Source organism: Natrix helvetica (assembly GCF_964273705.1).
Source record: "Natrix helvetica genome assembly, chromosome: 1".
Lineage (NCBI taxonomy): Eukaryota > Metazoa > Chordata > Lepidosauria > Squamata > Natricidae > Natrix > Natrix helvetica.
In genome coordinates, this window is record NC_138548.1 from 16,228,861 (window position 1) to 16,242,120 (window position 13,260).

A 13,260-nucleotide genomic window follows, 5' to 3' on the forward strand; every position below is an offset into this window, starting at 1 on the left:
TTTAACAACCATGATTCATTTAACAACTACAGTGGTTCACTTAACAAATGGCAGAAAAGGTGATAAAATTGGGCACAATTGTCCAAACTTGGCAACTTTAAGACTTGTGGACTTCAACTCCCAGAATTCCCCAGCCAGCAGAGTCTTAAAGTTGCCAAGTTTGGACACCCCTGGCTTAAGACCTACTGTTTCCCCGAAAATAAGACCTATCCTGAAAATAAGACCTATAATGCTTTTGAGCGCCTGCACCAAGATCTTCCCCCGAAAATAAGATCTAGTGAAAAGGTGGGTGTGGCCAGCACAGGAGGCAGAATAACCTAACCCTAACCTAGCTTGGCAACTGACACATCTATAACTGTTGCAGTGTCCTGGGGTCATGTGATCAGCTTTTGTGACCTTCTGACAAGCAAAGACAACGTGGAAGCGCGATTCACTTAACAACCATGTTACTAACTTAACAACTTCAGCAATTCACTTAACAATTGTGGCAAGGAAGGTCGTAAAATGGGGCAAAATTCACTTAACAATCGTCTTGCTTAGCAATAGAAATTTCGGGCACAATTGGGGTCGTAAACCAAGGACTACCTTGTCACTGCGTTTATTTTGGTTTGCTAGCTGTGCTGAAGATTTACTGCGCAGGTCACGGTTCTTATCTGACAATGATTTACAGCGCATGCACTTTCACACTCCTCCTTAACTTTCACTTCTGATCTTTCATTCGCCTGCCAGGAGGCGGGCACATAGCTCTTGCCAAGATGTAATTAATTCAGTTAGCAAGTTTGTATTTTTTACTTTCTTTTATATTAAAAATGTTTTTTATTAGATCTTGCTTCGGGTTTATTTTTGCTTATTCAGAAGTATACTGTCAGGAAAGGCCACGATCCATCATTATTAATTACAAAAGTTTATATTCCTTGAGATGCCTGTAGTGTTAAAAAAAGGAAGTTGCATGGAAATGTTGAAGTGAAGGCAAGACCAAAAAATATCTCTTCAGATCCCAGTCAGATTTGCTGAAAATTTTAGCTAACATTGGAGACGTCGTCCAAAGCTTATACAACAGGGATCTGCATGGGACAGTTGCCAGAAGAGATTTTTTTCTAATCTCAACACAAGGAGTCACAATCCAAAGTATGTGAAAGTTCAACAACACTGGAATATTTTGGAACAAGCTGGTTGAAACTGATAAAATAAAAATTAAACTCTTCAGGCTTAATCACACAAGAGAAAAAGGCTTAAGGCACATTTGCCAATTATTAAATATGCGATGAGTCTATTATATTTTGGGATAAGTGTTAATGCCAGTGGCACAGAAGACAAGATGCCATACAGGTGTAAGAGACAATTGATTCTACTAAATATCTACAAAACCTGGCAGTTTCTTCAATGAAGAAACAGAAGCTGAAAAAGGTTTGATATTTCAGCAAGGCAGATCTGAATTCCATTTCCAAAATAACCTTGAAACATTTACTTATATGAAAGAAAAACAAACGTTTTGAAATGGCCTCTACCAGTGGTGGGGTCTGGATCCCATCCCGCCTTAGCTCCTCCGCGAGCCTCTGCGACGCTCCAGCTGCTCAGTGGAGTGTCACTCAGGAACTGTATGCGCCGTGCACGTGTGCATAAGAGCCAAAGACTTAAAAGACCGGTAAGGAGCTTGGGTGGGCGGGTGGGCCCTCCGGAGCACCCTACCGAAATGGTATCCAGTGCTCCGGGCAGGCTCCAGTACGCCCGTACCAGGGCGTACTGCCTGCAACTCACCCCTGGTCTCTACTGTCCCCAAACATGAACCTTATTAAAAATCTATGAGGATAAATCAAACATGCAGCATGTGCAAAGAAATCTAAGAATGTTTATAAGATAGAAGAGTTCTACAAACAAGAGGGGGGAAAATTCCAAAAAGAACAGATAGAATTTTAATTGGCTATAGCAGTGTTGGTGAACCTTTTCGGCACAGAGTCCCAAAACGGGAGTGTGTGTGTCTGTGCCAGAAACCAGAAGAGCAGCCGCTCAGTGCGCCGACGCACACTGGGAAGATGATCTCCTGGTTTCTGGCATGTGCGCCGGTCACCTGGTCTTCTGGTTTCTGGCACTCATGCGCACGGGAAGACCACTGGCCAGTGCGCGTGGCGGAAACTGGAAGATCATCATCCCAGCATGTGCATCGGACGGCTGCTCTTCCAGTTTCCGGCACTTCCACGTGCGCGAAGACCAGCTGGCCGGTGCACCAGAACCTGGAAAAGCAACGGGCGACGGCTCACAGGGCCCAGAGGGAGTGCCACTTCCAGCACACATGCCATAGGTTCGCCATCATGGGGCTGTCGGCACATTTGCAAGTTGTTATTTCTGACAAAGAATGTGTTACAAAGTGGAGTCCAAGCATCTATACCTAGGCCAGTGGTTCTCAACCTTCCCAATGCCGCAACCCTTTAATACAGTTCCTCATGTTGTGGTGACCCCCAACCATCAAATTGGTGTCTCGAAAATATGTGTTTTCCGATGGTCTTAAGCGACCCCTGTGAAAGAGTCGTTCGACCCCCAAAGGGGTCCCGACCCACAGGTTGAGAACCACTGACCTAGTGTATTCATTATTTTCATTATGAAGCTGTTTACAACAGCACGAAGATGCATTCAATTTTGCAGAAAGGTGTCATGCCTTATATCATGCAGAGTTTGTGTCAGCTTCTGTTCTCTTGTAGATTAAGGAAAACATACAATTTGACTACGTGTGCGATTAAAACCCTCTGGTGTGGATTTTAAAGGCAGAAATCTTCTCAAGTACACAATCATTCCCATCATCTTGCAAAATGGGATTCCTTTTTAAGTTGTGAATTTACAGAGTTAATAATTGGATTTTACTTCTATGTATCTGAAAAAAACACACACATCAAAATTTGCTATCCAGAGGAAGGCACAAAACAGCAGGTGGCTTGGGGAATGGAGTCAATTATCTATTGCATTCCAGGAATTCTAATGTGCAAGTTACGAATGATCAGAAATTCTAATTCTAATACAGACATTACTCAGGGGTGAAATGCTATCAGTTTGGGCTGGTTTGCCTGAACCGGCAGTAAAAAAAAAAACTTTAAAAAGGTTTTTTTTTTTAAAAAAGTTGCGATCACACGTCACAAAGCGGATCTTTGGAACAAAAAAAAAACTTTTAAAGCATTTTTTTCTCCAGAAACATGGGGGTGGGGTGGGAGTCCATTTTTTGTTCCCAGGGGCTTGGGATGCTGAGAAAGAAAGAAAGAAAGAAAGAAAGAAAGAAAGAAAGAAAGAAAGAAAGAAAGAAAGAAAGAAAGAAAGAAAGAAAGAAAGGGAGAGAGGGAGAGAGGGACGGAGGGAGGGAGGGAAAAAGGAGAGGAAGGAAGGACTACAAACCTGGCACTAGACACAGCTTCAGAGGATAATCCAGGGCTAGACGGACCTGGAGGTCATCTAGTCCAACCCTGCTCCAGCAGGACATTGTTAAAGTGAGTTTCTGTCTTTTGATCCCCCCCGTTACATGACTACATAGCCATGCCCACCCAGTCACATGACCCTACCGAGCCACTCCCACCAAGCCATGCCCACAGAACCGGTAGTAAAAAAAAAATAGATTTCACCACTGACATTATTGTATGTCTGGTTTGCAAACCATGGTTAATGGTTTTGCAGTGTATGAGCAGGATGCAAACATGTGTGGCTTTCTCCCAAAGCTTTGAAGCCTTCCAAAGCCTCACGAGAAAGCCATATGTGATTTGAACAAGGCCACACATGGATTTGGAAAGACCTGATGCGGCCGGCATCTACCTTGCAAACCGACAGACCAGGCCAGGCCAGCCTTGTCAGGAAGAAGACGGTGAAGGTCATCGGGGGGGTGGCGGGGGTGGCAGGTCCAGCATGCTGAGTGGAGCACAGGGCTGGCAACGAGTGCAAGGTGCCCCAAAAGGAAGGTGGGAACAAATGGAAGAGGAGGCAGAACGTAGAATCATAGGGCTGGAAGGCACTTCAGAGATTTTCTAAGAGCCATGGTGGTGCAGTGGTTAGAATGCAGCATTGCAGGCTAATTCTGCCGAATGCCAGTAGTTCGATTCTCACCAGCTCAAGATTGACTCAGCCTTCATTCTACTAAGGGCAGTAAAATGAAGATCTAGATTGTTGGGGGCAATACGCTGACTTTGTAAACTGCTTAAAGAGGGCTGTAAAGACCTATGAAGCGGTATATAAGTGCTATTGCTATTGCAATTCCAATCCCCTGCTCAAGAGTCAGGCCCTTATAGCAATAGCATTTAGACTTATATACCGCTTCACAGTGCTTCACAACCCTCTCTAAGCGGTTTACAGAGCCAGCCTATTTGCCCCCAACAATCTGGGTCCTCATTTTACCCACCTCAGACGGATGGAAGGCTGAGTCAACCTTGAGCCTGGTGAGATTTGAAGTGCCAAATTGCAGGCAGTCAGCAGAAGTAGCCTTCAGTACAACACTCTAACCACTGCACCACCGCGGCTTATCCTTACCAAGGCTTGGGAATGGCTTGGCTCGGGGTGAGTTCTCGCTCAAGAAAGGTGGGATTCAGTTAAGGACGGCTTGTCATTGCTAAGCAATACAGTCATGCCACAGTGTACTTTACAACTTCAAATACCAGTCATGTATTTGTATTTGGGGCAAGGAAGTTTGCAAAGCTATCCAAAGAGATAATGTAAGGAGATAATTATTTTGCTCTGGAAGAAAGCATCCTATTTCTGACAGACATTTTTCAAGAAGCAAAGATCGCAGGTAATATTTGGATTTGAATTAAAGCAGCACTTTTCAACCTTGGCAGCTTTAAGATGTGTTACTGGGAGTCAAATGTGCTTTATATATATATATACTAGCTGATAACCTGGCGTTGCCCAGGTATTTATAGACGTCAAAGTGTTGGTTGACAGGGAGCCATTGAGAGGGGCCTTTCTTCGCACTACTCCCATGCCCATCATCCCTGCCCTGTCCCTTACAACTCCAATGTGCTCCTCTTTCCTGCCCTGTCTACTATCCTGGCACTTTGCCTCAAATCCATCAAGCGCTTTCCCATTGGTCCACTTGAGGACGAACGTCACGGCTGGCTTTCCAGAGGAAGCTGCAAAGGAGCTGACATCACAAACAATTGCTGCTCTAGGATGCCACACTTGCTCTCCTTAACGGCTATCCCTTCTCCCTCCCATGATATCGAAAACAACTGCTGCTCCAGGACGCCACACTCGCTCTCCTTAACGGCCCAGGCTATCCCTTCTCCCTCCCATGACATCAAAAACAATTGCCGCTCTAGGCCACTGCACTAGATCTCCTTAACAGGCCAGGCGTTCCAGAGTTATGCTGGAATACAGACACACACCAGGGAAGTCTTACACCCCCCCCAGTATTTGTTTCCAATGGTAAGTCACCTGTGTACCAAGTTTGGTTGAAATTGCTTGAGGCACTCCAGAGTTATGCTAGAACATAAATACATCCTATTTTATATATAGAAAAAAAAAGAAAGAAAAGAAAGAAGAAAGATAGAAGAAGAAAAAGAAGAAGATAAGAGAGATATAAAGACTTACCCAGCCGAAGTTCCCCAAAGTTGCCGCATCCGATCTTCTTCCCAACGCGAAAATTCGGCCCCACCATTAAGACTCCGGAGTTGGTCCCTGCTGTTCGGCTCCCATGAGTGCTGCGGCTTCCACCCGTTTTAGACATTCTTCTACTCTCCTCGTTTTCCCCTTTCCCTCCTCTCTTATCAAAATCCATAAGTTTGTGATACCCTGGCCTCTCCACGGTTACACCGCTGCCATACAAATCCCAACACGGCCAAAACTTGAGGAGTGGCTGGGAGGGGGTCGGGGGGGGGGAAGGGAAAGGGGAGAAAAGACGAAGGAGGAATTAAAAAAGCAGGGCTCTTCTTGGTTAATAAACCATCGCGGATGCCGGAGACGTAGGAGGGGAGGGTGTGAGGGGAGACGTCTCCACCCACATGTGCTGGGCTAATGGAACGGCTGCCCTCGGGGTTGGTCCGCCAGGACTCCAGTCAGCAGCACCTTCCGTCGGATGCTCCTTGGTGAAGACGACATGGCGCAAAAGCAAACTTTCCAGGGCGACTCTTCGTTTCCAGGCTGTAAGGAAAGGGGAGAGGAAGAAAACGTGGTCAGGTTATTGCATGGGGAAAACCCACCCCACTCCTTTTTTAAAAAAAATGCAAAAGGGAGGGGGGGCAGGGTAAATAAAGCACCCAAATTAGAAAATATCTTTTTAAAAAAATTCTTAAGAAAAAAAAAATCTGTAAGATTGCAGAATTTGGATGATCTCAACCTTGAAATCTCAGCAAAATCACAAGACTACATCTCACTTACTGCGGCTATGTCGTGTGGGGGAATTTACTGGAGAAAGCAATTATATTGGGAAGAATTAGCAGTAAATGAAAACCAGGCCATCAACGAACATGGTGGCTGGACACCATCAAAGATGACACCAACCAGAGAATAAAAAATTGAATAGGAAACTTCAAAGAGGAAGTGCAAGATTGAAAGATGTGGAGAGACCTGGTCCATAGAATTAGAGGTGTTAATCTGTTGGTTCGAACCAGTTCACCAAAACCAGTAGCGGAAAGCACGGGTAGCCCCCCCCCCCACCTCTATGGCATCTAACTTAGGCACCTTTTTTTAGCCAAAGCACATGCACGGAAGGCTGAGGGCAAGCACGGATGTGGTGTTTGCAAGCGTAACGAGCGCTCTCGCATTCGCGAACTGGTAGGGAAGGTAAATGAATACCGCCTCTGCATAGAATTACCAAGAGTTGGACACCATTGAATGGATAACATCATCATCACCACCACCCTGAAATCTCAGAAATCTCAGCCTGAAATCTCAGAAATCAAACACTCTCACCTGAAGTCTCACAATTTTGGGTGATAATATGGAAATCTCGTAAGATATCAGTGTTTCAAATTCATTTTTTTTCCATTTTAAAATTCCGCAAACATTATTAAAGTAGATACCAGTTTGGTGTAGTGGTGAAGGTGCTGGTCTAGAAACCAGGTGATGGTGAATTCTAGACCTGACTTAGGGACGAAGAACCGATGACTCTGGGACAGCCACTATCTCCCAGACCTCTCTCTTTACAAGGTTGTTTTTGTGGGGAAAATTGGAGGACGAAGGCGTACCGTGTTTCCCCGAAAATAAGACAGGGTCACACTTGTATTTTGATTTAATTGTACGTCGCCCCGAGTCCCTTTGCGGAGAGGGGGCGACTGATAAATCGAAATAAATAAATGAATAAATGAATAAATGAATAAATAAATAAATAAATAAATAAATAAATAAATTTTCTTTTGACCCTCCCGAAATAAGCACTTGGCCTTATTTTCGGGGAGGTCTTATTATTTTTGCGGTGCAGGAGGCGGTGAGCGTGGTCACCTCATGGCTGCTGCTGTGTTGCAATATTTTGGGGAGGGCTTATTTTCGGGATAGGAATTATTTTAGCACATGCGCTCAAAAGCCCGATTGGGCTTATTATCTCGGGAGGTCTTATTTTCGGGAAAACAGGGTATCAGGTATGTTTGCCACCTTGAGTTACTTGTAAAATAATAAAGGTAAAATTAAAATCTACTAAATAAATCAGTAAAATGTGACAGATTCTCAGAAGGCTCCAGGTATATATACTGCCAGCTCTCAAATAAACAAATAAAGGAATTTCTAAGGAATAGTCACATTCCATCAGTTCTAGAGATTGGTAGAAAATCATTAGTTCAAGTAAAACAGGAGATTGTCGAATTAGCTGGACAATCTGTTGTTCTTTAAAGTCATTACTTATTTAGCTTCTCCTGATTAGTTGATTAATTAGTTGGATCCCTCAATTAAGACTAATTGATTTAACAGCAGGGAGAATTGTATCTTGTCAAAAAGAGGGTGGATATTTTTTTCAAATCCAGCAAACCATATTTCTCATGTATTTATTGTATTTATATGCTGTCCATTTCACAATACATGACTCTGGGCAGTGTATCACAAAATGATGAAAATAATCATTAGGGAAAAATCCACAATTAAAATATTAATAAGATCATTAAAAAATCCAAAGGGCTAGAAAGAGTATTAGATATAATTACAATCAATGTTGTGTTGTTGTTAGTTGCGAAGTCGTATCCGACCCATCGCGACCCCATGGACAACATTCCTCCAGGCCTTCCTGTCCTCTACCATCCTCTGGAGTCCATTTAAGCTCAGGCCTACTGCTTCAGGGACTCCATCCAGCCACCTCATTCTCTGTCGTCCCCTTCTTCTTTTGCCTTCAATCTTTCCCAGTATCAGGCTCTTCTCCAGTGAGTCCTTCCTTCTCATTAGTATTTGAGTTTCATCTTCAGGATCTGGCCTCCTAAAGAGCAGTCAGGGTTGATCTTCTCTAGGACTGACCGGGTGGATCGCCTTCCAGTCCAAGGGACTCGCAGGAGTCTTCTCCAGCACCAGAGTTCAAAGGCCTCCATTCTTTGGTACTCAGCCTTTCTTATGGTCCAACATTCATAGCCATACGTTGCAACTGGGAAAACCACAGCCTTGACTATACACACTTTTGTTGTCAGGGTGATGTCTCTGCTTTTTAGTATGCTGTCTAGATTTGCCATAGCTTTCCTCCCCAGGAGCAAGTGTCTTTTAATTTCTTGGCTGCCATCCCCATCTGCGGTGATCTTGGAGCCCAGGAAAATAAAATCTGTCACTACCTCCATTTCTTCCCCATCTATTTGCCAGGAATTGAGAGGTCCGGATGCCATGATCTTACTTTTCTTAATGTTGAGTTTCAAGCCAACTTTTGCAGTCTCCTTCTTCACCCACATCAAAGAGGCTCTTTAGTTCCTCTTCACTTTCTCTGCCATGAGAGTGGTATCATCTGCAATCAATGTAGCCACCTCATTTAATCCCCATGGCAGCCCTGCCTCAATTTGAACCTTTAAGCAAGAGCGATCCTTGACTCCATTTCTTGAGAAAGTTATAGTTTACCTATACCTTTCTCAAGTGATATACAATATAGCAAAGCCAGATCTAAGTTTTGCGGGGCAAATTCCCAAGCACAGTACCCACTTCTCAAGATCCTCCCTCCTCTTAGCCCTTGATTGTCTAATCATGTTTAAACTGGATGTTGTTGGAAAGGTCATCCTTGGTATGCATCCACATTCCTTTGGTTATCCTGGAATTCGTGTCTTCAGCTGGCCCAATGAACAATGGAAGCCTCCCACCTTCTCCCATTCAGCATCCCTCCCCCCCCCCCCAGTTCACGGCAGACTAGCATCAAAGTGAAAGAATAAGGCAGGCGTGAGGTGGGACACCCCATTTCCATGAGACCCCTCCATGTTGACATATATCCAGGTTTTAAGGAAGTTCCATAAAGATGTCAAGAATCGGGGTGGTCTCACCTCATATTTTAGCTTTTCTGAGTGCAAGAGAAATACTGTATTTTTCAGTATAAGACGCACCTTTCCCGCCCCCTCCTAAAAGAGCGTGGAAACGTGGGTGCATCTTATACACTAGATACATCCATTTTTGGCCTCCCGAAGCCCCCGCATCCAATTTTTGTAAAAAAAATGGGCAAAAACGGGGCCATTTTTTGTGAAAACGGGGGTGTTTTTGCCTTCCTCCACCCCCCAGAACCATTCTGCAGGCTTCAGCAGGGCTGGGGGAAGGGAAAAATACTCCCATTTTGGTGAAAAACAGGGGCATTTTTGCCTTGCCCCAGCCCTGCTGAAGCCCGCAGAGTGCTCCTGGGGGCTGAGGAGGAGAAAACCTTTTTTTTTCCTTACCTCTTCGAAATCTTGGTGCGTGTTATATACACCGGTGCGTCTTATAGTCTGAAAAATACGGTAGTATAATATATTTCTCATTTATCCCTTCCTCAGTTTCCCTGCCAACTCAGGATGTCCTAATCTGTAAAGAGTGGCACCATGGTCAATAAGTGAATCACGTTTGTTAACTGTTCTAATAAAACTCCATACTGGCAACAGGAATGGCATCCGGCCAGTAAACACTCAGCTCCATTCAGTTGTCCAGACTCCACCCCACAAGTGATTATGGGGTCCTTAAAAGAAGTTGATGATGTTATAACTCTGAATTTTTGTCAACTATGAACCATCATAAGCTGAGGACTGCTTCTATCTATAAATAATTCTGCCTCCCCTCCCCACTTTCCCAGCATACTCCAGATGTGCTTGGCCCTATTACCTGCTGCAACATGGGAGTTGAGATTCAAAACACATCTGGAAGACACCAAGTTGAGGAAAGCTGCTACATATTTGCCTTAGGTGGGAGTATAATGCATTTGAATTTGTTTAGGTTTCCAACCTGAAATGTTTGGGCTTCCAGTCTGAATTGTTTAGGCTTTCAATCTGAAGTGTTTGGGTTTTTCATACTTCTATGAAAGACCATTACAGCTTAAAATTAAATTCTCCTTAGTGAGGGGAGGCGTATCCAGGATGGTTGAAATTCGTACGACATGAAATAAAGGAAGGAAGGAAGGATTGGGACTGGATTCTTCTACTGTACAATTTAAGAACGTGGTCGCCCAATGAGAGAGGGTAACAGTAGGCCCAGGACAAACAAGGACCAAAATGGAAATCTTTTTTACACACCCTGCAATTATCTCCGGGAACTTGCTACCAACAAGCTGTAGCAGTGCCACTTGTTTAGAAAGTGTTTCCTTTTCCTTCCTCCCGTAGCCGCAGTCCCAGCATCTTCAGTCTTTCAATATTTACATTACAGTCTAAACATGTGTCTTTATAACATCAGGTAAACAAAACGACGAAATCTGTGAGATGAGCTTGATTCCTGGTGGCTTCTTGGGAACTATGTGGAAGCAGTTGGGATTTCTTCTTCCAGGGTGTGTCCACATGTTTTATATTTCCTTCCTAATTTCCTAGTCAGGCTTGTGTCTCCATGGCCAAGCCTGGTTCTGCTTAGCTTCCGAACTCATGCAGGATTAACCAAGTATGGTTGGAGAGTGCAAGGACAGGATTTGTTTTTTTAAAAAAAATATTAAATAATTCATGAAGAATACATTACCATTAGCTAATGGAAATTTCCTATTTCAAAGAAAACTAGCTTTGTGTTCGAGACACCGGGAGTCAGCCAAAGTATTCATCAACAGTTCCAATCGATAAAAAGAGAGTATAAGTAGCAATAGCACTTAGACTTATATACCGCTTCACGGTGCTTTACAGCCCTCTCTAAGTGGTTTACAGAGTCAGCCTATCGCCCCCAACTATCTGGGTCCTCATTTTACCCACCTCGGAAGGATGGAAGGCTGAGTCAGCCTTGAACCGGTGAGACTCGAACTGCCAAAATGCAGTCAGTCAGCAGTCAGCAGAAGTAGCCTGCAGCACTGCACTCTAACCACTTCGCCTCCATGGCTCACTATATGGCTCACCTCTGTCCTTGGCAGAGGCGGTTTTCAGCCTCTCCGGTAGTGGCGGCTGCGGGAGGCTCCACCCAGACATAATACACGAGCACTGCACATGCGCAGAAGGCAGTGCGCATGCGCAGATGAGGCGCATGCGCTCACATTTGCGAACCGGTAGGAAAGATAAGTGAATCCCACCCCTGGTCCTTGGTGGTTGTTTTCTGGAAGATATTTCATTACCCACCTAGGTAACATCAACAATGGGTAATGAAACATCTGCCAGAAAAAAACCAAACTCAGACAGCAGCAAAGACTTCAGTGTTTCTCTTCCAATTAAAATGAGGTAAAGTCCTGCATCCAGGACTCTTCCAACGTTTTTATTAGCAACTGGAATAAATATAAAGATGGAGGGAACGCTTATCACTCATGCGAAAGGGAGCCTAAATGGATGGGACCATTAATATTCTAAAAGACTGAAATGTAATTCTGGCAATCTTGATAGGTTCTGAAAGTTAAGAGAATGAAATTTGACAGGACCTTCAATGCTCCTTCCTTCTCTTCAGAAGCAAAAAATACAGAGATGTAGGATGGGGGATTTATGAAGATGATCTTGGAACGGTAAAAGGTAAAGATAAAGGTTCTCCTTGCACATATGTGCTAGTCGTTCCCAACTCTAGGGGGCGGCGCTCATCTCCGTTTCAAAGCCGAAGAGCCAGCGTTGTCTGAAGATGCCTCCGTGGTCATGTGGCCGGCATGACTAAAGGCCGAAGGCGCACGGAACACTATTTTACCTTCCCACCAAAGGTGGTCCCTATTTTTCTACTTGCATTTTTACATGCTTTCAAACTGCTAGGTTGGCAGAAGCTGGGTCAACGGGAGCTCACTGCGTTACGCGGCGCTAGGGATTCGAACCGCCAAACTGCCGACCTTTCTCTAAGCGTCTTAGCCACTGAGTCACCGCGTCTGTGTAGCTGAGTTCAAAATGATTGAGTCAGCGATGTGATGCTGCACATAAAAACCCAATGCAAATTCCAGCAACATCAATAAAGCCAACGGCTTCCAAATCATAAGCAGTGAGAGTTGATAGTGGCCCGTTGTTCTGTGATAACTGACCTCATCTCAAGCACTGCATTCTGTTCTGGGTACTGCCACTTTAAGAAAGATTCAGACAAAGTGAAACGAGCTTAGAAAAAGGGCAGTAAGAATGATCAAGAGACGATTAACAAAGTTTTATGAAGAGAAGTGATCTAGCAATATAAGCAGTCTGACTATGAAACCAATGACCCAGGGTGACAGTGGCCTCCCCTTCATTGGGTGCGGTCAAGCAGAACGCAGTCAATTATCTGTCTGGGATGCTTTAATTTGGATTTCTGTGTGCTGAGCACAGGGTTAGATTCAATGACCCAAATGGAACTGGCCCCTCCAATGCCATCGTTTTCGAAATCTCAGTGTCACTTTGCTCCAAGCTAGGGTGGACAACTCATGAGAATTCTCCATACCCAGGAGTGTCCAACCTTGGCAACTTTGAGACATGTGTGGACTTCAACTCCCATGCTGACTGGGGAATTCTGGGAGTTGAAATCCACAAGGTTTAAAAGTTGCCAAGATTGGACAATCCTGCTTCAGACTGTTGGATTCCATGTCTTATCATCCCTAGTCAATGTGGCCAAGGCTGTTGGGAGTTGATTGCCCAATATCTGGACAGCTGAGAAGACTCACAGAACAGTTGGGCCACAGCTGTATTGAAAGATATACCACCTACATTTAGTTATTGAAGTAACATTTTGCTGGGTGAAGAGAAACACACTACGATAGTCCAAGGGAGTAAAGCTTTGAACAGCACAAAAAAAAAATGGAGTATGTTTTCTCCTTGCATCTCACTATAGGAT

At 44.3% G+C, this 13,260-nt stretch overlaps 1 protein-coding gene across 3 annotated transcripts in view; it reads right to left on the reverse strand.

The window, feature by feature from the left end:
• CSNK1G2 (casein kinase 1 gamma 2) overlaps positions 1-13,260 on the reverse strand; it is a 133,154-nt gene that overhangs the window by 55,287 nt on the left and 64,607 nt on the right. For all 3 annotated transcript variants that reach the window (XM_081959701.1, XM_081959702.1, XM_081959703.1), the window contains exon 2: positions 5,557-6,105. In XM_081959701.1, the coding sequence (XP_081815827.1) occupies positions 5,557-5,743 (187 nt within the window). In that variant the 5' untranslated portion in view covers positions 5,744-6,105. The remainder of the gene's footprint in view (positions 1-5,556; positions 6,106-13,260) is intronic.